Source organism: Dasypus novemcinctus, chromosome 14 (genome assembly GCF_030445035.2).
Source record: "Dasypus novemcinctus isolate mDasNov1 chromosome 14, mDasNov1.1.hap2, whole genome shotgun sequence".
Classification (NCBI taxonomy): Eukaryota; Metazoa; Chordata; class Mammalia; order Cingulata; family Dasypodidae; genus Dasypus; species Dasypus novemcinctus.
The window spans coordinates 104,894,412-104,919,022 of NC_080686.1; the positions used below are offsets into that span (position 1 = coordinate 104,894,412).

The following is a 24,611-nucleotide window of genomic DNA, read 5'->3' on the forward strand; positions in this document are numbered from 1 at the left end:
AGGGGGCTCCCTCCAGCAGGTGCGGGGTGGGGAGGCAGGGGTGGGGCAAGGGCGAGGAGCGGCAGCGGGTGCATGGGGGGGGCAGGAGGCAGGTTTGGCCCGGAGCGTCACGGGGGGCTGATGGGACGGGGGTCCCCGGAGGACCCAGAACCGAGGCCAAGCGTCTGTCCTGGGGGCGCCCCCCGCACCTGCTCACCCCCTCCTGTGGTGGGGAAGCCTGGGCAGGGCTGGGGGTCAGGCGGGGCACCCTGATTTGGCCTGCAGGGACTTCCTGGGGTGGGGCGGGCCCTGCCAGGAGGGACATCGGGACTCGGAGCCACCCCATGGGGTCTCTGGGCCGGGCCCCCTACTCCATTTACAGATGAGCCAGCTAAGGCCGGAGCTGGGTGCACCCGGCTCACCGGTGTGGGCGAGGCTCCCCTGGGGTGCGGGTCTGCTCCAGGGCCTGGCTGGGGCCCCACCTCAGCCTTGACTGGGGACACACGGGGGTTCCCTGTGCGGAAGGGGCCCCCAAGGGACCCCTTCCATGCTATCAGTCCCATCCCTGCTGAGCTCCGGGGGGCGACCTGGCGAATGGCTCTGCTCGATGGTGAGCTCCCCGAGGCTGAGGCTGTCCTGGGGTGCCCTCCCGGGGCCCAGGACACTGCGGGGTGGCAGCTTGGGCTCTGGCTGCCTGCAGGTGGCCTGATCTCTGGGAGCAGGGGGGCTGCCATTGGCAGGTCCTCACACAGACTTCACAGTTTGCTCTGGGGTGAACCCAGCCTGATCCCATCCCGGGGCTGCCTGTCCCTGTCCCTGAGTCCTGCTCGGTGCCTCCAGGGACTTGGGTTGGCCACAGCGGAGGGGGACCCTGGGGGGGGGGCAGGGAGCCAACAGGTGTGAAGCTTCTTTGTTGAACCTAAATCTTCTAGATCTTTCTTTCAAATGGAAAAATGTTAGGCAACCGAGCTAAGAATTGGGGGTGGGGGCTAGCCAAGGGGGCGAGGGGGCCACGCTGGCCGTCACTGCTGAGGTCTGGCCACCACTTCCTGCAGGAAGGAGAGCTGCCTCGCGGCAAAGTCCCGGATGCCGGCTCCGGGTCTTTTTTGAGATCTTCAAAAGCTCCGGGAAAGGAGGCGCAAGTCAGGGGCCACCTGAGCTGTCCCGTCCACCCCCAGCCCCCAGCCCTGCGGAGGGAGCCCGGGACCCCCGGCTCGCCTTGGGGCAGTCTCCTCCTTCCAGCCCAGGCTGGCGGTGGGGCGGGAGGTGCGCAGGGCGGCCCCAGAGCCGGGCGCTTCCTCTGCGCCTTCATGGTCCTGTACCACCCCCGCCTATGCAGCAGGAGGAGCCCCCCCCAAAAAAACTGGCCTCTTTTCCTGGGGTCTTGAGCCTCTGGGAAGTGGGTGTGGGTCCCCCATTTCACAGATGCCGAGGCTCGGCGAGGAGAGGGTGGGCCTCAACCTCCAGCCACGGGGTGGGGGCCTGGGTCCTTGCCCCGATGCCAAACGTGGGTGGGGGCTGGGGAAGGCCCCACGGGGGCCTTGGGCTCACCCTCTGACGTGGGGTGGGGTGGGGCGGGGGCTGGACCGGGGGGAGGCCGGGGAGTGGGGGCTGCTTACTGCAGTAGAGCAGATTTGTGTCGCCGTCACTCACCGTCCGGGGACTACAGCCCGGGGGGTGGTAGCAGATGGTGTAACCTGCAAGACAGAGGAGACGCGGCGTGGGGGTCTCCCCTTCCCCTGTGGGGGGGCTCACACTCACCCTGCTCCTCCCGCACCCCCAGCCCCACCCCTGGAGTGGAGCCACAGCGCAGCGCCGTGGCAGGGGCAGGGTGGGTGAGGGCCCGGGAAGCTCAGGCGGGCGTGGCCGGGGTGGGGTCCCCGAGGCCGCCCCCCCCCCCGCGTGCCCACCTATGAAGAGCGCCGCCCAGGTCCTGATGTGGCCGTGGCGGCTGTGCAGGCAGCTGAGGGCCTGCGCCAGGTGGATGCTGAACTCCTCCTGGCCTTGGGTCATCTGGCCGAGCAGGGGCGCCCCGTCACTGCCCGGGGACCCCCGCCGCACCCGCCCAGCGCTGGAGCCGCGGTCTCCCCCGCGCCCCGGCCCGGCGGCGCCCGGCCTCACCAGGCAGGTCCAGAGGAAGTGGCGGGCGCTGAGGCCCGGCTCCCAGGCCAGCGTGCAGAAGAGGGTGTGGCGCAGCCGCCACCCGAGCAGCTCGGCGCAGCGGGTACAGGGCGAACTTGGCCTGCTGCGGGCACGCCGGGGGCTGAGCGGAGGCCTGGCGCCCCTGCCCCCCGCGTGGGCATCGGAGGACGTGCCCCGCCCCGCCCCGCCCCAGCTCTCCGGGGTGGGATCTGGGCCACCGGGTGCCACCCTCCCGCCTGCGGGCCTCTGGGCTCACGCTCGGCTCTTCCTCGGTTGCCCCTGGGGGGCCTCCCGGTCCTCCTCACTGCAGCCCCTCGCCCCCTGTGTGGACCGAGCCCGGCGCTGAGGCCTGTCGCCCCCGCGGGCACTGGCACAAGCAGTCCCACCTCCACAAGCCTCTGGAGCCGGCGCGGCCTCGTGTGTGTGTTCACGGTGGGCTGGGGTGGGCCGGCCATGGCCAGGGACAGGCCCGACCTGCCGCCCGCGGTTGCCCTTCTCTGGGCGCGTCTGCGGGCCCTGCCTGCCCGCCCCGGCTGCCCGCGCGACACTGACCTTGACGACGGCCGGGCAGCGGTCCTTCTGGTGCAGCAGCAACGGCACCATACTCTGGAGCACCTGGGCCCGCAGGCCGCTGGGCTCCCGGTCCCCCGTGGCGGCCACCAGGTCCCCGAACAGCGCCATGGCTGCGGCCCGGACCCCATCCCGCTCCTGCGAGGTGGCGCGTTCGGGGCCTCAGTCCATGCCCACTGGGGGACGCCCTCGGGGGCCCTTCCACCCAGGCCCCGGGATCCCGGGGAGCGCCAGCTCTGCCCCGCCCACCCATCGCCTCCTGACCACGCACATCACGAATGCGGCGGGGAGGGGACCTGTGCAGGGGAAAATCGTGCCAAGCGGGATGCCACCTGGGTGGGAAGCCTGTGCGTGGCGCTGCCGACCTGAGCCCCGGCCCCGAGGACTGGGCGCAGGACTGGTTGAGCCAGCAGAGAAGAGGAGCCGGGGGCCCTGGTGACCCCTGCACGGCGGGCCCCGCCTGTCCTCTGGGCACGGAGGAGGGCGCGGGCGGGCACAGGCAGGGGCCCCCGCGTTGGCACTCACGTCGTCGAAGAAGGAGCGGGCGTTGACGGCGATGCCGAGGCCCTGGGCGCCCGCGCCGTGCGCCCCTAGGCGGTGCAGCAGGTCTGACACGGTGCCCATGACGCGCACGACCACTGGCTCGGGGTCCTGGAAGAAGCCGTCCAGGAAGGGCGGCAGCTGTCCGCGGAGCAGGCCTCCCTGCAGGCGGGGGGCGGGGCAGGGGTGGGCCGGGGGCGCCAGGTCCGGCTGGCCCCGGCCCTGCAGGTGCACCCAGAGCATGTCGGGGCTCCCCACGCCCCCGGCAGCCCCTCCCCAGCCCCACCCCGCTTCCTCCCCCAGGCCCTGCCTGGCTTTGGCCTTCTACTGTGCTCCCCCTTCAGGACTGGGGGCGACGCCGGCTTAGCCCACCCTGAGAACTGGGCTCCCCACCCCAGCTCTGCCTGCCAGGGGCAAGACGCAGGGCTGGGGTTCCCCCAGCTTTTCCCACCAGGAGCCCTGGACGGGGCGCCCCTCTCTGAGCAGGGTCCTGGTGGGGCGAAGGGAGAAACTGGTGGGAGGCAGGCGCAGGTGTGTCAGAGCAGGTGGCCCCAGTTCCCTGTCCCCTCAGGCCCTCACCAAATCCTGGGACCCTCCCTCCCTCCCCTGCCTTGGCCCAGTGCCCCGGGGTGGGCCGCCTGGAATTGGGGGCCCTCGGGGACACACTGAAGATGCGGGCTTCCACACGAGGTGATTTCACACGCGCCCATGGTGGCTTCAGGTCCTGCCGGCTCGCCCTTCAAAGTGCAGAAGTGGGGGAAACAGGTGGGGCTCAACCAACTGGGCGTCCGTCTACCACGTAGGAGGTCCAGGGTTCGATGCCCAGGGCCTCCTGGCGAGGGCAAGCTGGCCCACGTGGAGTGCCAGCCCATGTGGGAATGCTGCCACACGTGGGAATGCTGCCCAGCGCGGGAAAGCCACCCTGCGCAGGAGTGCCGGCCTATGTGGAGAGCTGGCGCGGCAAAATGACGCAACGAGAGACAGAGAGGAGAGACAATGAGGAGATGCAGCAGAACAGGGAGCTGAGGTGGCGCAAGAGAATGATCACGTCTCTCCCACTGCAGAAAGTTCCAGGATCGGTTCCCAGAGCTGCCTAATGAGAAGACAACACACACAGAGGAACACACAGCGAACGGACACAGAGAGCAGACAAAGGGGGGAATGGGGGGGGGGCAGGGGGAGAGAAATAAATTTTAAAAATCTTTAAAAAAAAGGTACAAGTGTTTGCAAAATTGGAATTCCTTTTCGTGCTGCTCTTGTGTGCAGTGCGTTCTTGAATTCTCGAGGCGCTTATCAAGGCCTTTTGCGCAAACCTGAGCTCCCTTTACAGTGTTTAAACGAGACTTAAACAACTCTGTCAGCTTCCTAAGCTCAGTCTGCTTTGAAAATATTAAATTCATTTTCAAGGGGCGAGTCGTTCGATAGCTAGGACGCTTGTCGGGGGCCGGGGCAGGAGGAATGGGGTGCCAGGGGGAGGGCCAGAGAATACCCGGAAGACGTCCGACGCGCCATGCCGGACGGCGCCGGGCGACGCGGAGGAGAGGCCAGCAGGGAAGGGGCGCCGGGCCGGGTGGAGGGGGCGCTGTGTTCACGTTTTAACCTTAGGTTGGCAGGGCAGGGAAGGCCTCCCGGGGGAGGTGGCATCCGAGCAGATTCTAGAACGAGGTGCTGGCAGAGCTTTCCAGCGGCAGGACGGCGAGCGCAGAGGCCCCGCGGCGGGAGTGTGGGGTGGAGGCCAGCGCGCTGGGGCAGCCTGACGGGGGAGCTGGGGGCGGGGCCAGAGAGGTCCCGGCGGGGGCGCGGGTCAGGGGGGGCCTTGCCAGGACTTTCTCTGAGTGCGGGGGCCAGTGCAGGCTGCTGAGCAGGGGCATGCGGCTGCGTCCAAGTCTGCGCCCCGGGACCTGCAAACGCGACCCTGCTGAGGAAGGGCGTCTTTGCCAGGGAACCAAGTTAAGAAGAGGTGCCACGGGTGGGGCGGGCCCTGCAGCCACGACCGGCGACAGGCGTCTTGACCCGAAGGGGAAATGCAGGGACAGCCCGGGGGGGCCGGGGGCGGGGGCCGAGCTGGAGCTGTGCCGGGTGGCTGGCCAGAACCAGAGCATGGGGACCGAGGCGGGTGCTCCCCTAGGGCTTTGGGGGCCACGGCTCTGCCGACACAGGGATCTTGGGCGGAGGTGGCTGTTGTTTAGTCCCCAGAGTCTGTGGCCATGGGGGCCTGCTGGGCCATGAGCACAGGAGGCCTCTGCCTGCAGGGCGGGGTGGGTGCAGGGGCGCGGGGGTGCTGGTGGCTTTGACGGGGTGGGGTGGGTGCAGGGACGGGGGCAGGGGTGGGTGCAGGGACGCGGGGGTGCTGGTGGTTTTGATGGGGCGGGGGTGGGTGCAGGGGTGCGGGGGTGCTGGTGGTTTTGATGGGGCGGGGGTGGGTGCAGGGGTGCGGGGGTGCTGGTGGCTTTGACGGGGCAGGTGGGTGCAGTGATGGGGTGCTGGTGGCTTTGACGGGGTGGGGATAGGTGCAGGGACGCAGGGGTACTGGTGGCTTTGACGGGGTGGGGATAGGTGCAGGGACGCAGGGGTACTGGTGGCTTTGACGGGGCGGGGTGGGTGCAGGGGTGCGGGGTGCTGGTGGCTTTGACGGGGCGGGGTGGGTGCAGGGGTGCGGGGTTCTGGTGGCTTTGACGGGGTGGGGATAGGTGCAGGGGTGCGGGGTGCTGGTAGCTTTGACGGGGCGGGGTGGGTGCAGGGGTGCGGGGTGCTGGTGGCTTTGACGGGGCGGGGTGGGTGCAGGGGTGCGGGGTGCTGGTGGCTTTGACGGGGTGGGGATAGGTGCAGGGGTGCGGGGTGCTGGTAGCTTTGACGGGGTGGGGATAGGTGCAGGGACGCAGGGGTGCTGGTGGCTTTGACGGCGCAGGGCAGTCAGTGGGGGGCGTTCTGGGGGTATCGTGGGATGAGGAGCTTGGCTGGACGTGGGGTGGAGTCAGGGACCCCTCAAGTTCTGGGCGAGAGCAGTGGAAGGGGGCCCCCAGCAGCCGAGACGGGAGGCTCCAGGAGAAGCAGGTTTGGGGGGCAGGGACGACTCATTTTTGGACAAGCTGCATGTGGGGTGGCGAGAACCAAGCCGGCCGCTGGACAGCCAGGCTGGGGTGCGGGGGGTGCGGGGTCAGTGTGGAGCAGTTGGCCGAGGAGTGGTACCTAAAGCCGCGCGATTGGAGGAAATCACGGAGGGAGCGCGTGCGGGAGTGAGGAGGGCTCAGCGCCTGGGGAGGAGACGGGGGAGCTGGGAGGGCACCCGGCGCCGCGGGAGGGAGCCACGCGGGGGCGGGGGCTCTGCGGAGGACGGAGCGGTCACCGAGCCCAGTGGGAGGAGAGCCGACCGCTGCCCCGGGCGGAGGGGGCCAGCGACGTGGGCAGGAGTGACCTCGGGGCCCGGGGCGCCAGCTCCTGCCCGGAGGGCCTCCGCCAAAGCGGCCAGCGAGCTAGGCCGGCGCGGTCTCCAGGTGAGCGTTTCCCACCAGGTGAGACATTCGTGATAACGTCCTCATGTAGGCAAAGAGAGCTCGCCGCGGGCACGGGACGGTGCGAGCGGGAAGCGGCCCTTCCGTGGCCTCTCCAGGATGGACAATCTCTCCCCCGAGCCCTGAGCACCCTCAGGTCTAGCCCCCACCCCGCCCCCCACGGTCGCGGAGACGGGCTCTGGGCACCCGGACCGGAGAGCGGAGGCCGCGCACTCCCTGGCGGGGCGGGCAAAGCTCCCACCTCGGCACGTCCCTGTCCGGAGCTCCCGCAGGCCGGGCGCTGGGCTCGGTGCTGGCCATGGCCCTGCGACGCAGACTATCCTCACCCCGTTCTTCAGAGAGGAAAACAGCCCCGGACAGGTGAGACCACGCGCCCCAAGCCCCAGTGGCCAGGGACAGAGCCGGCTGCCCCCCAGGCCTGCCCCGGAGCACTGTTGCTGGGGGGTGTGCCTCCCCCCGCCCCCCGGCCCCTTACCTTCTCCTGGGGGGCGTGTGCCCTCCCCCGCCCCCCGGCCCCTTACCTTCTCCTGGGGGGCGTGTGCCCTCCCCCGCCCCCCGGCCCCTTACCTTCTCTTGGGGGGCGTGTGCCCCCCTCCCGCCCCCGGCCCCTTACCTTCTCCGGGTGGAAGAGGACGTTTCCCAGGCCCTGCAGGCTCAGCACGCGGACCTCGGGGCTGGGGTCCCCGAGGCCTTGGGCCAGCACGGTCAGGGCCGCCTGCCTGGAGAGCACCTCCAGCAGGACAGGGCTGTAGAGGAACTGGGGCGCCCGGGGGGGCAGGGGGGTCAGGCCTCTCGGGGTGGGGGTGGGGCTGGCCCGCCCCTGGGTGGGGGCTCCATGTCTGGGGTGCGGTGAGAGCCGTGGGCTCAGAGGGGAGTCTGGCTAATGAGTATTTGAAACCCAGTTCCAAGCTGGCTCAGACCGCCACCTTACAACTGGGGAAACTGAGGCTCAGAGAGGGAGAGGCCCACGCCCAAAGTTGGGGCCGACGTACGTGATCAGCCTGGCTCCTGGGGGCCCGGGCAGAGCCCCCGGGGAGGGAAGCCCGGAGGCGCCGGCTGGCAGGGTGGGAGGCCGGTTTGGGCCTGCGCCTGCGACGCCCCTTGGGGAAAGGACCGGCCCCGCCCCCTGCCCACCATGGACGGAGCTGCCACCTGCTACAGCCCCTCTCTCTCTTGCTGTCGGGGCCTAAATGTTGCCGGCAGAGGGGGGAGGACCCCAGACTCAGGGGAGAGGCGGGTGAGGGCAGGATGAAACTGGAGCCCAGACCTGCCAGACCCTCCCCCGGTGCCCCTGCCCCTCCGCAGGGGTCCTGGCTGGCTGGAGAGTGGAGAGTGGAGAGGGGGGGCCCCCAAGACCGCAGGCTGGGGGGCTGTGAGGGTGGGAGCCAGCCGGGAGCCCCAAGCAGCCGACACCCCCTCGGAGCTGGAAGTGGGTCTGGGACAGGCTCCGGGGGGGCTCGGGGCCCCTACCTCCATGAGGACGAGGACGGCCACCCTCCTCTCCCGCTCGTCCGGGCTCCGCAGGCGGGGCAGCAGCTGGCCCAGCACGGGCCGCACCTGCTTGCAGCCGGTCTGCACCATGGCCCTGGGCGGGGGGAGGCCCGGGGTGGAGGGCGCCCCGTGCCAGGGTGGGCCGGGGCGGGCGGGCAGCTTCCCTGGCACAGGCCGCTGGGGAGCCCCTGCCCCGCGTCTCCATCCCCTTCATGCCCCTTGGGTGCCCACTTGGTGCCAGGACTGGGCTGGGCAGGGGGAGGAGGGAAGCAGCGGGCACGGCCCTCGCCTGCCGCTTCGTGTGTGTGGCGGCGCTTCCATGCCTGGGTGTCGCGAGGACCCGCGTACGAGGCTCACAGGCTGGCCTTGGGGGGCCCACAGGGCCCTGGTCGTGTCGCCACCCAGGGCACCCCGAGGAGAGGGCTGGCAGCCTCGGTGGGGGGCTTGGAGCAGGCATCCCTCCCCTGCCCAGGCCCCGCCCGTACCTGGCGAGGAGGCCCACGCCCTGTGGGTAGGTGTGGGTGGCGGCAAAGAGCTCCCAGGCACCCTGCAGCTCCAGGTGGGCGAAGTCCTGCCAGTGCCCCGTGGTGGACAGCAGGCTCTTCAGCGCCTCCAGCGCCGTGCTGCGGCCGAGCAGGGGCCTCAGGGCCTGCCCGGGCCCTGCTGGGTCCCTGGAGCCGGCCCCCAGCCTATCCCCAGCTTGCAGGGCACCCCAGTCCTGTCTTGTCCCAGTGCCCAGTGCCCAGAGCACCAGCGCCGAGGATGGAGGGCCGGCCACTGTGCTGGGCGCAGGGCGGCAGCTGAGCAGCTGGACCTTGCTCAGGGTCATTGCTCAGGCCTGGAGGGACGGGACGCTCAAGTAGGGACCAAGGACATGGAGTGGCCGAGAGGGAGGAGCAGAGCCAGAAGGGCATGGCATCCCCGAGGCCCACAGAGAGGTCCAGTGGCAATCCCTGAGACTCCACTGCCCACAGAGGACACGGAGAAAGCAGGCTCCCCCGCCGGCACCTGCGCAGCGGAGGTGGCCACGGCGAATGCCGCACCCTGCAGCCGCGCCGGGCACCGCTGGTGAGGGTCTTACCGGCACCACCTCGGCCACCCTCCACTCTCACCCTCGTGGACAGAGGGGGAGCAGTCCAGGGAGGTGGCACATCCTGCCCAGGTCCCACGGCCAGGCAAGGGGCAGCAGCGGTGGGGCAAGCCAGGTGCCAGCTCTCGACCTACACAGAGTCGGCAGGGACACAGGCGCAGGGTTACCCAGGTGGCGCCCGTGCTTCCTGCCACGAGCCTGAGAAGGTGAGCCCAAGAGAAGCCCGGAGGCCCCCGCCTGCCCGCCTCGCGGTTCGGGTGGTTCTGCGCCTGACGGCAGGCTCAAGTTCACGGCAGCGATCCCCTGGGGGTGTGACACGCCCCGGAGCTGCGGCTGTCAGCTCCCACCAGCCACGATTTCTGAACAGACTTGTAAAACCAAATGTCAGAGACAAAGCATCACTCCATGGGAGACCCTGCTGATGCCCATCCAAATGCCAGCTGGCTTGTCAGCTTGCCCCAAGCCGTGCCATTGAAGATGAGGCCGCATTTTCCTGGTCACTGGTCTCAGACATGCAGTGATGATGGTTTTCATGAAAAGGAGGCTTCAGGTGCAGCCATATTTTGTCTACTAGGTGAAGACTTGTAGAAGCTTCCAGTCTCAGGCATCTTAGGAACTGTGATTGCAATTCATGATCGGCCTTGTACCCCCGGCTGTGCCAGGACTATCGGAAGACTCCGGTGATCTGCCTCACTCCTGGGACCCCACCCTGTGGATCCTGGGGTTGTGGTCCCTTAGACCACCCCCACCCGGGATCCCCGGCGATGTCTGGAGACACACGGTGCTCAAGTCCACGCAGCCCTTCGAGATCAACCACAGCTGGAGCTCCTGGAGCCCACACCTAGCCAGGGCAGGGTGTCTTCCATGTGTCCCAAGGTCATGTCCTTCATTCAGCCTCCTCGGGCATGCCAACCCCATTGTACAGATGAAAAAGCAGAGACCGCGAGGGGGAGAGACAAGCTCAGAGTCCCACAGATGCTCACAGGTGAGGTCAGGATGAGACCTCAGCTCTCAGGTCAGACCCCAAACAGCACATCGATATTTTTCATTTGTGCCTCCCTAACTGTCCAAAACCAGGTTCATGAACAGTGATTAAATAAAAGAGCCTTAAAAGTTAAAGGAGCAAGAACTACTCAGGAGGTGAGAAATGAAGAGGACCCGCAGGCACCCAGTGAGGGAGTGCTGAGCAATAACTTTAGATGAGCTTCCTGGGAGTCAGGGCAAAAAGGGGCTGGATTACACTTACAGGTGGTCCAAGGGGGTATCTTTGAAACAAATAGAAAAGAAGTTGCCCATGAGAACTAAAGAGATTGAACTCAAAAGGGGTGCAATGAGAGGAATGAGGAGGCCATGGGCCAGAGGACACCGCTGCGACCTGAGCTCTCCAAAGAAAGGGGCAGCACTAGGCAGAGGGCAGACGGTGGGGAGCGGCCCGCAGGCAAGGGCGGCAGTGCCCGGTGCAGTCCTGCCTGAGGCCCCCCTCCCTGGTCTGAGTAGTGGGCCCAGCTGGGCAGGGCCACTGACCATGGTGGCTGGCACTAGCACAGCTGTGCTCAGAGCCCCATGCTGTTCCCACCCCTCTGGGGCTCCCACAGTGTCCGTGGGCTTCCCCGCGGCCCCTCTGTCCCCCTGGATGGCGCCTCATTGGGGCTGACATGCAGCGAGTTCCCTGGGGTGATGCCACCGCTCTCCGCCCTGCCTGCTCTGCCACGTGGCTGCCCCTTCCGGGTACCGCCCCCCCCCACCACAGGGGGGCGTGGGAGCCCCGCCTGGCCAATCAGAGCCACGCAGCCTCTGCAGCCACAGTGATTGGCTCAGGGGTGAGCTTGTGCTCAGAGCTGGGCCAATCAGAGCTGCACACGCCCCTGTGGCCACAGTGATTGGCTCGGGATGGGCACGTGCCCCGAGCTGGGCCAATCAGAGCCAATGGGCCCTGGCAGGTGCGAGATTGTGCTGCCCGCGCTCCTCGCCCACCTGCAGGCACCTGCTGAGGGGAGCCCACCGGCGGCGGGACGTCCTCGGCCCACGGGGACGGATTCTTTCCTTCTCTTCACATTCTCATCCCGTGTCCCCCGGGGTGAGGGAGCCTGGCGGGGCTCTCGCCAGCCGGAGCTGGGAGTGGTGTGCAGGCAGGGAGCGGATGAGCACGCGGGAGGCTGGGGGACCTGCGGGGGACACGCGGCCGGCCCCTGACCCCTCCCGCTGGGCATGGAGACCCAGGACGGCCTCCCCAGACCTGCAGGCCCTTGGCCGGGGGAGGCTGCTGTCCTCCCTCGTCCCCCTGCTCGGCCAACGCCAGGCTCCTGCGCCTTCAGTGCGCCAGGTGAGACAGACAAGTGTCCCTGCGCTCCTCAGGGAGCCCCGAGTGAGTCGATGAACGTCCCTGCTCCCTGGCGCTGCTCTCCATGGCAGACAGGCCAAGAGACGGACGCCGTGCCGAGATGGTGCTGTGGAGACGGTGAAGCCTCGAGGGTGTGGGAGGACCGTGGGCCGGGGTTGCTATTTCAGAGAGGGTGGTGGGGGAGGCCTCAGTCGGGTGACGTGTGAGCAGAGACCTCAGGAGGTGAGGCTGTCCGGGAGAAGAGTGTCCCAAGAAGAGGGAACAGTCATGCAAAGGCCCTGAGGCAGGGACCTGCTGGGTTCCAGGAGTGGCAACGAGGCCACTGAGGCTGGAGCACGGTGGGGCTGGGCGGGTGTGTGTGTGTGGAAAGAAATGAGGTCCCTGAGGTCACGGGGAGCCAGGTGGAGAAGGGCCTTGCGGGTTTTTACTCTAAGTGGGGGCAGGGAATGGTGTGGTGCGACCTGACAGGGTTACACAGGGTCCCTGGGATCGCGCGTGGCGCGCAGCGGGAGCGGCAGGGCGGGGGCAGGTGGAGCGGGGCAGGCGCTGGGCCGCCTGAGGTGGGGGAGACGCAGATGGATCCTGGCTTCATTGCTGCTTTCTCTTCCCCCGCCCACGTTCCGGGAAGAGAGCTTTTTATTAGCTTATTAGAGGAAGATTCATGCATTTTGCATGGTTGATCTGAATAAAAAAGGAATTTTATGCACATTCGAATTCAGAGGCAACATGAGAAGAAGCGACATTCTTTTTGGTGATGCGCCTTGGGGAGAAGCTAACACCGACATTGCGTGAAGCACATCATAATACAAACAATGAGGGGCGTCGGGCCGGCGGTTTTTAAAGACTTGCTTATTGGATTTCTCAAAATACGGCCTGGCGCTGCGGGGGGGCTGAAGGCGGCCCGGCTGGCTGCGGGCTCGAGGGGGCTGCAGGCGGGGGCCCTCCCCCTTCCATGATTTCATGGGAAAGCTAGGTGGACCCCGAGGGGTCTAGAGACCTTCGCGGGCACCCAGAAGGCACCTGGCCCCAGGGGGTTGCAATGGGCAGGTGGGCCTCTCTCAGCTCTACCTGGACGTTCTGGGTGACTCAGGGGAAGCCTCTGACCCTCTCTGAGCCTCAGTTTCCCCATCTGTGAATAGGGAAGTCAACTTCAGCTAACAGAATTGTTGCAGGTGAGGCATAGGGCACTGTGCTGATGGGCAGTAACGCTCGTCCCCATGGTCCCTTTAGGCCAGCAGTCACCGAGCCTCTTCTGCTGACCAGTACCTGCATTACAGGTAAACAGACTGTGCACCTGGCCTGCGGACGCTCTAGGTCAGGGGCTCTTAACCTTTGTTATTCCACAAACCTTTTTGCCAGTCAGGTGCAAACCATGGCCCCCTTCCTAAGTCTGCGCTGCACTGGGTGTTGTTTAGTAAGTGTATCACACCCGCGCCAGCCTGTCCCCGCAAGAACCCTGCTCTTCTGAATTCCAGCTCGCGGCCCGCTGGCTAAGAGCCCCTGCTCTAGGTGGACAGGCGCCTTGGTTGGTGGCCGGCGTTTGGGATCACGTCTTTGCCTCGGCCACCCAGCAGGCCGCATGTGCCCAGCCCGGGACCCCCCTCTGCCCCGCTTACCGCTGGGGGCTGGGGGTGGCGGCCTCGCGGCCCTGCGGGGCGGGCTGCGGCTCCCGGGGCAGGTCCAGCTCTAAGACGTAGTGCACCTGGGCGAGGAGGGCCAGGAGCAGCTGTGGGAAGGCTTCCCGCACGGCCACCTTGAACTCGCGGGCGAACTGCAGCTCGTGCAGCGTGTTCATGGCCTGCCGGGGGCGGGGCGGCAGTGAGGCTCCCAAGCTGGTCGGGGGCCAGGGATGCCAATCCGCTGCCCCACGGAACCCACGTCCGCCCGTCCCCTCCTCCCTGCACAGGCTCTCGGGACCAGGTCTCCGGGCAGCCTCCCTGCCGGGCCCTTCTGCACCCCAGCCCCGGCCTCGCCGCTCACCCTCGGGACCTGCCACGCTGGTCTCACTGCTCGCGAGGCCTGGGTGTCCTCCCGCCTCCTCCCTGCTGTCCACCTGGAATGCCTCACCTTCCTCCACCCTCTGCTCCCCTCCTCCAACTTTCCAGCCCCAGGGACCTCCCTGACCCCTCCCCCGTCCCGCTCCAGACTCGTGTCCGCTCTCCTAGCCCGTCACGCTTATTGTCTCGGGGTGCATCCGTGTGGCCCCAGCCCCTCTGCCCTGTGGCCCTGAGGCAGGCTGTGCCGGGTGCATGCCCCAGTGTGTCCTTGGCACAGGGCCTGGCACACGGCAGGTGCCTGAGAAATGGGTTGGAGGGGCGTGTAGTGGAGACGGCTCCAGGCGCCAGGCGCCCCTGCCTAACAGGGCACTTGGTCCAGGAATGTTCTCGGCTGGGGAGGTGCGTGAGCCAGCCTTGACCGAGCACAGGGGCAGGCGCTCAGCCGGGCGCCCTGTGACCTGCCTGGGGGCAGGGAGGGCCGGCCTGCGGCTGCACGGCTTGGGGCACGCTGGGGCCCTCCGCTCGCGGCTCTCTGACGCGGGGGGCTTCTGCTTGGGGAGGGTACCAGCCCAGGCAGGGGCGGGGAGAGCAGGTGCGCAGCCGGCATGGGAGGGGTGGGCTTCCCTCTGCACCAGGGTTAGTTTTCACCACACCCCTGCAGGCAGCCACTGGTCTGGGGACATCCAGGCCGGGGGAGGGGGACAGCTGTGAGCGCAGGTTGCTTGCAGGGTGGGGGACCAAGTCTGGAAAGAAGCAGGGCGGGGGGCACAGCTACTGCCTTGGCCAGGGTCCAGCCAGAGAGGAGAGGTGTGGCCATGGAGGAAGTGAGCTCCCCATTCTTGGGGGTGTGCAAGCAGGGCCTGGGCTTACCAGAAAACTGGAGGGGGCTTGGCACAGCAGGGTGGGGACTGCAGGAGGCGGCTCTGAGGGTCCTCCAAGGCCTTGTCTGGGACTCCCCAGGACCCAGGGGCGGGGGTGGGGGCTGAGCAGCCTCCTCAGTCCCTTCCCTGAGCCCGGGAGGCGTCCTGCGCCCACGTCTCAGCTTCTGCCTGCACAGCCCCTGCATCGTGCTGGGGCTGGGTGCACACCGCTCCAGCGTGCTCTCCCTGCCGGGCATCGTGCTGGGGCTGGGCGCACACTGCTCCACCGCGCTCTCCCTGCGGGCATCGTGCTGGAGCTGGGCGCACACTGCTCCACTGCGCTCTCCCTACCGGGCATCATGCTGGGGCTGGGCGCACAGTGCCCCACCGCGCTCTCCCTGCCGGGCATTGTGCTGGGGCTGGGCGCACACGGCTCCACCGCGCTCTCCCTGCCGGGCATCGTGCTAGGGCCGGGCGCACAGTGCCCCACCGTGCTCTCCCTGCCGGGCATCGTGCTGGGGCCGGGCGCACAGTGCTCCACCGCGCTCTCCCTGCCGGGCATCGTGCTGGGGCCGGGCGCACAGTGCCCCACCGTGCTCTCCCTGCCGGGCATTGTGCTGGGGCTGGGCGCACACGGCTCCACCGCGCTCTCCCTGCCGGGCATCGTGCTAGGGCCGGGCGCACAGTGCCCCACCGTGCTCTCCCTGCCGGGCATCGTGCTGGGGCCGGGCGCACAGTGCTCCCCCGTGCTCTCCCTGCCGGGCATCGTGCTGGGGCCGGGCGCACAGTGCTCCACCGCGCTCTCCCTGCAGGGCATCGTGCTGGGGCCGGGCGCACAGTGCCCCACCGCGCTCTCCCTGCCGGGCATCGTGCTGGGGCCGGGCGCACAGTGCCCCACCGTGCTCTCCCTGCCGGGCATCGTGCTGGGGCCGGGCGCACAGTGCTCCACCGCGCTCTCCCTGCCGGGCATCGTGCTGGGGCCGGGCGCACAGTGCCCCACCGCGCTCTCCCTGCCGGGCATTGTGCTGGGGCTGGGCGCACAGTGCTCCACCGCGCTCTCCCTGCCGGGCCCCCAGACTGACGCTCTTGTCCCACTTCACAGAGAAAACGGGCCTCAGAGGCCCCTGAGCCCTCGGCCAGTGGGTGGGGCCTGGGCCCCGAGCCCCCACTCCTCCAGGCTTCTGCAGCCTGCGAATGGGGGTCCCCCTCTGGGCCTGGCACCCAGGGTGTCCTTAGATGCCAGCGTCTGACGGAGGCAGGCCTGGCGGCTGGGGTCGGTATCGGAGGGGCGGGGCCGGGGGGCCGGGGGCGGGGCAGAGACTCACGGCCAGCGAGCGCAGGTAGGTCTTCTCCTTGGGGTGGGGGCTCCCGTCGCCGGCCTCGGTGGGCAGGGGCCGCTCCTGCAGCCAGGCCAGCAGCATGGCGAGCACCAGGCGGCTCACGGGCTGCTCGGCTCCCAGGGCCCTCCACAGCCGGAAGGCGTGGCTGCAGGCAGAGGGGCCCGTGAGTGGAGAGAGGGGATCCCAGCAGCCGTCCGAGTGGACCACTGGGTAGGAACCTGCGGGGAGTGGGCGTGCGTGGTGGGGGCATGCAGAGGAGCCTGGGCCAGCTGCCCCGGGTCCGCGCTCAGGGCCTCGCACCTGTGCCAGCCTGTGCCGGGGGTGGGGGGCACCTCGTGGGCAAAGGGCCCCGGGACAGGTTTATTCAAGGAACAGCAAGAAAAGCGAGCATTGCTGGGGTGGAGCGGGTAAGGGGGCGAGTAGGAGACGAGATCATGGGGCCACAGCATGACCTTTTTAGTTATTGTAATGATTTGGCTTTGACTTTGAATGAGATGGGGCTACTGGAGGTTTTGAGCTGAGGAGCAACTGGATCTGAATTATAATTTCAAAGGACCACTGTGGCTTCAGTAGCTCAGGTGGAGAACGGTAGAAGTGGGCAGGATCATTTAAATGAGATGGTGACATCGTGGACAGGGGTGGTGGCGGTGGGGGGAGGCGAGATGGGGCAGGCGGGCTGACTGGGTTTCTTAGAGGGTGGACTGGGAATTGAGAAGAGTTGAGGCTCTGTCCTGAGAAGCTGGAAGGCCAGAACTGCCATGCAATGACATGCAGGAAAGGTGACAAGAGGGGCCGGTGTCTGGGCAGGCCAGGAGTTTGGCCTGATGTTATGTCTGAAGGGCCTGTCAGACATCCAAATGCACCTAGCAGGTAGGCGGCGGGGGAGCCCCAGGCTGAGAACTTTGGAAGCATCGGTATTTAGGTGATATTTAAAGCCATAGGAAGAGATGTGGCTGCCCGGAAGAGAACACAGCTGAAGATCAGGTGTGAGGGTTGAGCACTGGGTCCCTGTGCTGAGAGATCAACCTGATGAGGCAAGTCCCAGCAGAGGAGGCTGAGCAGGAGCCGCTGCGGAGGCAGGAGGAGCGAGGGGCAGCGTGTGGGCCAGGGAGCCGAGTGAAGCAGTGTTCTCAGAATGAAGGGGTGATTGGCCAAGTCAGATCCTGCTGATAGCTTAAGTAAGGCGGGCACTGACCATTAGACTTAACATGAGGTTGCTGGTGACTGGTAAAAGAGCACTTCTGTTGGAAAAAGTGTGATCCCAGTGGTTTTAAGAGGTGCGATTGATAGAAGCTTTTGTGAATCTCAGAAAAAATGCTCTTGGAACGAATCCATTGCTATGGGTGTGGGCACCTTTGCTTGCCTTAGATTCTGTTAAGGGACATTTTGATCACTTGAGGTTAGATTATTTTAGAGCGCTTTACTGGACTGTATCAGTGAGGCATGAGCCAGGTTGGGTCTTGGACCTCTTGTTGGAGTCTTACATAAACAGAGAACTGAAAGCAGAAACAAATGGAAAAGGAGAGCTGCCATTTTTACTCTCCCATGTGAGGGAGGACTTCAGGATTGCCTACAGCTGCAGAAAGGTAGAGAAACCTTGAGAAGCTGAGAGAAAAGCCAGAGGCTGGAGTCAGTGGAGAAAGTGAAGCAACAAGGCTCCCAAGGGGCTAGGCCCATGGAACAACTCAAAGCTGAAAGAGAAGGTGAGCCAGGAGGAGAAGGCGTAGAGAGACCGGCAGACCCGCCATTTTGCCTTGCCACGTGGCAGGTTGGGTAAGACAGCATCTCTGGTGATGCCTTGATTTGGACATTTTCACAGCTCTGAAACTCTAAAATTTTACCCCAAATAAATTCCCTTTAAAAAAGCCAATCCATTTCTGGCGTTTTGCCTTAGCAGCCTTGTAGCAAACTAACACGGAAGCAATGGGAGAACTTACAACTTTCAATAATGATGGGTTAGTTTACCCTGATTGGCTCCTACATTGAAAATAGGTAAAAAAGGCTGGAGAAAATAAAAACAAGGGTGTTAAAAGAATCAAAGAAATGACAAAACTACAAGAAATTACAAGGCCCAATGGGAAGGGCAAGTGAGTACACAGAGAGGTAAGGATTGTGGAACTGCAGGTGCCCGAAGGGCATTTGACAGCTGGGAGGGATGAAGGGGCAGAGAACAAAGCTTGTTGACTGTACCAGGTGGTTAGTCGGATAGGAGATCCTTCTTCCCTCTCAGGGTAGTGCTGCACAGGATTTAGAAAAACCCATGCAGATTTCAGCGGGTGTGAATTGCTTGGGGCACCCAGGGACTCTCAAGCTTTGAACTTGCTGTAAAGTGGTCTTGGTTTGGTAAAGCCTCTAAGTGCCTGGCAGAGGCAAACACATATGCCCTCTGGAAGAACACATCTTCATTGCAGGCCCCAAAAATGTTCTTAAAATTTCTTTTCCAAATGCAATGTCCAGCACGTAGTCAAAGATAACCAGACACATGAGGAAGCTCGACTTTGTGAGATACAGTAAGAATAACAGATAAAGAGACAGACCTGCAGACAATTCAGATATTAGAATTATCAGACGTGAAAAATAAAACAATTGTTTGACTATGAGAGAAGGAATAAAAGACAAGCTTAAAGATGTCTTCCAGGAATAGGAAACTAAGTGATAGAGCTAAATGTTATTTACAAAAGACATTTCTAAAATAAAAGAATGTGAAAATATTAAAATTAAGATAATTGAAAGGGATATATAGTGCAATAGTAACAAAAGAAAACTGGTGTTACTATACTTACATTTGAATAGAATTACTAGACAATATGGACTCTAAAATCTTATTAATATTAGGCAAGTAAAAAAAATCTCCAAAGACTATATGTAACATGCTACCCTTTGTATAAAAATTTAAAAACTGCAATAAAATAATATTTAGATGCAATAAAACTATATGCAAAGAAATCAAAGGGGGAATTCAATTTGGCTCAATGGATAGAGCATCTCCCTACCATATGGGAGGTTCAGGGTTCAAACCCAGGGCCTCCTGACCCATGTGATGAGCTGGCCCATGTGCAGTGCTGATGTGTGCAAGGAGTGCTGTGCCACGCAGGGGTGTCCCTGCATAGGGGTGCCCCCCACACAAGGAGTACACACTGGAAGGAGAGCCACCCAGTGCGAAAAAAGCACAGCCTACCCAGGACTGATGCCGCACACACAGAGAACTGATGCAGCAAGATGATGCAACAAAAAGAGACACAAATTCCTGGTGCTGCTGATAAGAATATAAGTGGACACAGAAGAACACATAGTGAATGGACACAGCAGGCAACTGGGGGGGGAGGGGGAAGGGGAAATAAATAAATAAAAAATCTTAAAAAAAGAACAAACAAACAAAACAAACAGAAAAGAGAAATCAAAGGAATGATGAATCTTGAATGGGATGAACCAGCAGGATGGAAACTAGTGGTGATGGGCAGATCCTTCTCTATATCGAGATTATTACCAAGATCCTAGCATTTATATGGATCAAGTTTGATGGTGTGAAGCTGTACGGACCCCAGAAAAGCATGTTCTTAAAGTCACTCCATTCCCGTAGGTGTGGACCCGTTGCAAGCAGGCTCTTTGGGTGAGCAGGACCTTAAGTTAAGACATGACCCCCCTCACTCAGGGTGGGTCTAAATCCTCTTGCTGGTGGCCTTTATAAGGTACTGAAATACAGACAGAGAGAGAAAGCCATAGAAGAAAGAAGTTGAAAGCAATGAAACCCAGAAGAGAAGGGAGAACCTAGCAGATGCTGCCATGTGCCTTGCCATGTGACAGAGGAGCCCAGGATTGTCAGCAGCAGGTCTCTGGGAAGAAGTAATCATCTTGATGATACCTTGATATGGACATTTTCACAGCCTCAGAATTGTAAGCTTGTAAGTTAAATTTCCATTGTAAAAGCCAACCCATTTCTTTTGGCAGCCTTGCAAACTAGAACAGATTTGTTCATTGGTGTGTACTAGACTACAAAAATGAATCTCCTGTAACTAAAGCAGGCCATGTTTGTGTTACAAACCAAGGATTACAGCGAATCCAACTTTATGCAGGTCCAATCAAATAAAAATAATATTCAAAGGGAGTAAAAGAAAAAAGAAAGCTCAGTAAACTGATTCTAAAAGCTATATAGAAATGCAAAGGACCGAGAATAGCCAAGACAATTTTGAGGAAGAACAACATGGGAGGCCTTTCTGTATCAGATAATATGAATTATCTTGAAATTATAGGCATTAGAACTTCAGGTATTGGCGTAGGGACAAACAGAACAATGTAAGAGCACGGAAAGCCCATAAACACCCCCAGTAAACAGTCCTTGACGTGTGATGAAAGCAGCACTGGAAAACTGCAAGAAGGGGGTGGACTTTCCAATAAATGCTGCTGGGACACGTAAATGAAACTGGAGCCCTAACTAACATTGCACCTGAAATCACTTCCAGGTGGTTCAGAGACCTAACTGTGAAATACAGGTAATAGAACTTTTATAAGATAATAGAGGAGAGTGATTAAGTTCAGAACCTTGTTCATCACAAGATACATTAAGGGCATGAAGAGTGGGAGATCTTTTGATATAATACTCCAAAAAGGACTTGTATCCAGATTACATAGAGCATTCCTAAAAATCAATAAGCAAAGGAAAAACAATCCAACAGAAAAACGATTAGGCCACTTTAATAGTCCTAAAGGTACCTACATGACCAAAAAGTAAGTGAGAAGACGGTCAATCTCATCATGTAATCAGGAAAGTGCCCTTAATACCGCGACAGGATTAATATCACTCCCTAGATTGGCTAACCTTCAGAAGTTGATGATACTCAGTGTTGGTGAAAGTGCGGAGCAACTGGGAGTCAAAACAAGTGGTGGGAGTATGAGTCAGTACAAACATTTTGGAAAACACTTGGGATCATTTAATAAAGTTGACTCAGACGTTTCCCTCCTAGATGTATATGCTATAGAAGTGGAGTGCCTGTGCACACGAAGCACACGCGTAAGCAAGTTCATGGTGGCCCTGGCCACCATGGTCCAGAACAGGCCCCTGAAGGTCACCTGCAGCAAAAATTCACAAGATGGAATACAGTATCACAGCAAGACTGATTGTCCTACAGTGATAGGGAGCACGAATGGATCTTAAACACATAACGTTGAGGGGAAAACCAGGCAACCAGAGAGCATACTGGAAGAGTATGCTTTGCACAAGTCTGTTTATACCTTTAAGACATACCATTGTTTCAAATGTACTTCTAAGGAAGAAAAATGATTCAGAATAGGGATCTAGTAGGAACTTATATAAAGAACTGAGACCCCAAAGGGCTGCATATGCAGGGTGAGGATGATCAGGAAAAAAATTGGAAAAAAAAACCCACCAAAAACCTCCCACACCCTGCCCTGTAGAAAGAAAGAGTGAGGAAACCTTGCTGCTCCAATCAGGGCACTAAGTAGGTAGTGTGTGTGTGTGTGTGCCTTTCATGAGAATTTGGACCACAAAACCTGTTTTAAGGTTGTGGTCAGTGTTCACACTACCAGTATGGTCCCAAAAAACCTCAAGCAGAGGCTTTTACATTTCTAAGAGGTCTCAAGCTGACATTATCCTGAGGTGATGGGCAGAAGTCTGCGTAAATCCAGTTTTAAGACAATATAAAATGCGCTGCAATTTCACAGATGTTAAAATTGGGAAAATATGAAGCTGAAGACAGTGGTAGCTGCTTAGGTCCCCATCTCTCAATGCTTCATTGAAACACGACACAGAGCAATAAGGGAAAAATAAAACACACAAAAGCCACCACTTCAGCATAAAGGCAGAGGGGGCCCAAACTTCAAAATGATTATAAAAAGAGAAAAAATGGCAATCCTGGCATGCAATCTCTTACTCTCCCACCTGTGGCAGGTAAAGGGAAAACTGCAAAAACTACAGGAAAAGAAAAGAAAGGAACTAGCAATAGGGCGTAACATTGATATAAATCACTTTCAGGAAGAAAAAGTCTACTCTAAGTCTGAAAATACAAAATACAAATAAAAATAAAAATAAAAAGCAGCTCAATTAGGTCAGGGCAGGGACCCAGGGAAGGGACTTAAAATTATGGCCAATGTGAAAGGCAGTCTAAAGAAAGGACTAACCTTTTGATATTGGGTGGTGAGGGGGAAAAGGAAAAAAATAGGGTCCTGTAAGAGAAAAGGAACCAAAAACTCAGAGGGCACAACTCTTCCTCCTACCCACAAAACAAACAAAAATTATCTATTAAATTATCTGGAGTTTGCTATACTGACAGAAGAGGGTGCCATTGAACTTGAAATCCCATAAAATACTTCAATAGCACAAAAATGAATAGGAATTTTAACAGATCTATACAGCATACAGAATTATGAGAAAAAAAACCCAGAAAACAAAAATTAACACACTCTAAATGAGGAAACTTTCCCCCTGAAAAACCATGAAGTGGAAATAAACTGTAAGACTGCACTTCAAGTGCATTTAAATACACCCAGGCAATTAAAGATAGGAAAAACTATCCTGAACTAGAAATTCAAGAAAGGACAAAAAATTTAATAAGAAATGAAAAGAGGGTTAATTGAACTCAGGAAAGAAATGGAAGCAAAGATAAAATTATCACAGAAATGAAGAAGAAGGTACAAAGTGCCCAAGGATGATAAAATTCAAATGAAAATTTCATACTGGCCATTGATGAAAGTCAAGCTGACAACCAAGAGAATGAATGTGAAATTAAGAGAGAAGTAAAAGGATCAGAGAGAAAGTAGTGGAAATGGAAGATAGACAAAGAAGGAATAACATTTGTATTATTGGGGTTCCTGAAAAAGAACAACAACAATGGAACAGAACTAATTAATATTTAAGACTATATCCAGGAAAACTTCCCAGAAATAACAAAAACAAGACTTGAATCTACATGCTGAAAGGGCCTCACCAGATATCTGGCAAGATTAATCCAAAATGACCAATTTTGTGACATATCCTAGTAAAACTATTTAGATTTCAAAGATAAAGTACTCAAAGTCTCCAGGCAAAAAGGTGAAAATCTTATAAAGGCAAAAAAATTGAGGGAAACGGACTTTGGCCCAGTGGTTAGGGCGTCCGTCTACCACATGGGAGGTCCGCGGTTCAAACCCCGGGCCTCCTTGACCCGTGTGGAGCTGGCCCATGCGCAGTGCTGATGCACGCAAGGAGTGCAGTGCCACGCAAGGGTGTCCCCCGCGTAGGGGAGCTCCCCACCCCATAAGGAGAGCCGCCCAGCGCGAAAGAAAGTGCAGCCTGCCCAGGAATGGCGCCGCCCACACTTCCCGTGCCGCTGACGACAACAGAAGCGGACAAAGAAACAAGACGCAGCAAAAAGACACAGAAAACAGACAACTGGGGGAGGGAAGGGGAATTAAATAAATAAAAATAAATCTTTAAAAAAAAAATTGAAATTGGCATTAGGCTTTTCAAAAGCAAAGCAAGGGAAAAATGGAGAAGCATTTTAAAAATGAAACAATGAACCAAAGGTTTTATATACAGCCAAGCTTTGCCTCAAGAAAAACAGTTTTCAACATAAAATAATTTAGGGAAGTCTGAGTCCATGAGTCCTTTTTGAGGAATCTATTGGAGGATGACCTTCATCAAACTAAGAGATAATCAGAAAGCCTCAGCAAAAGGACTTATGGTGAGCAAGTATGCATTACTTACTATATACATATATATGTAGTATGTATGTATCTTCACATATACTCATTATATATATTTTATATATAAAACAAATGTGGGATTGAAGGTTGATATCTAGAGCTCAAATACATATTTTGACAAAGAAATAATACAACTAAAAAATGGGAGGAGAAGAGATACAGAAGGGAAAATAAAAATAAGCTCACTGATTATTATATAGGTATCAGGTGGAAGTTAATGGACCAATAATAAAGCTGGGGACTAAGGGCCTTTTAATAAAAGTAAAGAGTAAATGTAAAGGTAACAACTAGAACAAAAATATAAACCTTCCTAAATTAAAAAAATATGTTTAATGCTAAACATCAAAGAACACACATCTCAAAGAAAAAGAAATATATTCACTGTGAGACTAAGCATGAGTCATATCAGTAAATATGAATGGGATTAACTCATCTATTAAACAACATTTTCAATTTGGATCACATGTTATGAACAAAGTAGATGGAACCTGAAACAAGAGGGATTCTTAAAGGTTGCAATAAAGGGATGGACAAATGTATCCTGGGAAATGGAAAAAATAAGAAAGCAGGGATAGTGATTCCATTAACAGAAAAAGTAGAACTCAAGCTATAAAGCATTACATGTGACAAATCAGGGTACTTTTAATGCTAAAAGTCACAACTGAAAAAGAATATATACTACCTATGGATATTTATGCACCAAATAACATGGCAACCACTTTTAGAAAGCAGAAAGTACAGGGGCTGGAAGGATGCATGGAACACAATGATAGGAGTCTTTAACACACCGTTCTCAGTACAAGACGGATCCACAAGTGCACAACAATTGCGTAAGGCTGCAGTAGACCTAAACAACATGACCAGTAAGGTAAATCTTATTGATCTATGACAACCTCTATACTCTGATAATAGAAGACACATCTTCTTCTCAAGTACTGAGGGGATGCTCACAAAATTTGATTTAAAAATAGCAGTAAGTCCATAAGGTAGAAATATTACAGACAATAATCTAATCAATGCAGTAAAGCTAGAAATTAGTAACAGAAACAAA

At 59.1% G+C, this 24,611-nt stretch overlaps 1 protein-coding gene across 1 annotated transcript in view; it reads right to left on the bottom strand.

The window, feature by feature from the left end:
- Window positions 1-31: 31 nt before the first annotated feature.
- The window catches only part of LOC101418029 (maestro heat-like repeat family member 5), a 65,449-nt gene continuing 40,869 nt past the window's right edge, over window positions 32-24,611 (bottom strand). Inside the window, 14 exon segments of the mRNA XM_058276108.1 lie at window positions 32-1,069; window positions 1,072-1,101; window positions 1,599-1,676; window positions 1,890-1,992; window positions 2,101-2,202; window positions 2,204-2,224; window positions 2,674-2,829; window positions 3,217-3,393; window positions 7,357-7,500; window positions 8,214-8,328; window positions 8,720-8,857; window positions 11,561-11,569; window positions 13,285-13,463; window positions 15,848-16,007. Of these exon segments, the coding sequence (XP_058132091.1) occupies window positions 1,002-1,069; window positions 1,072-1,101; window positions 1,599-1,676; window positions 1,890-1,992; window positions 2,101-2,202; window positions 2,204-2,224; window positions 2,674-2,829; window positions 3,217-3,393; window positions 7,357-7,500; window positions 8,214-8,328; window positions 8,720-8,857; window positions 11,561-11,569; window positions 13,285-13,463; window positions 15,848-16,007 (1,480 nt within the window). The 3' untranslated portion in view covers window positions 32-1,001.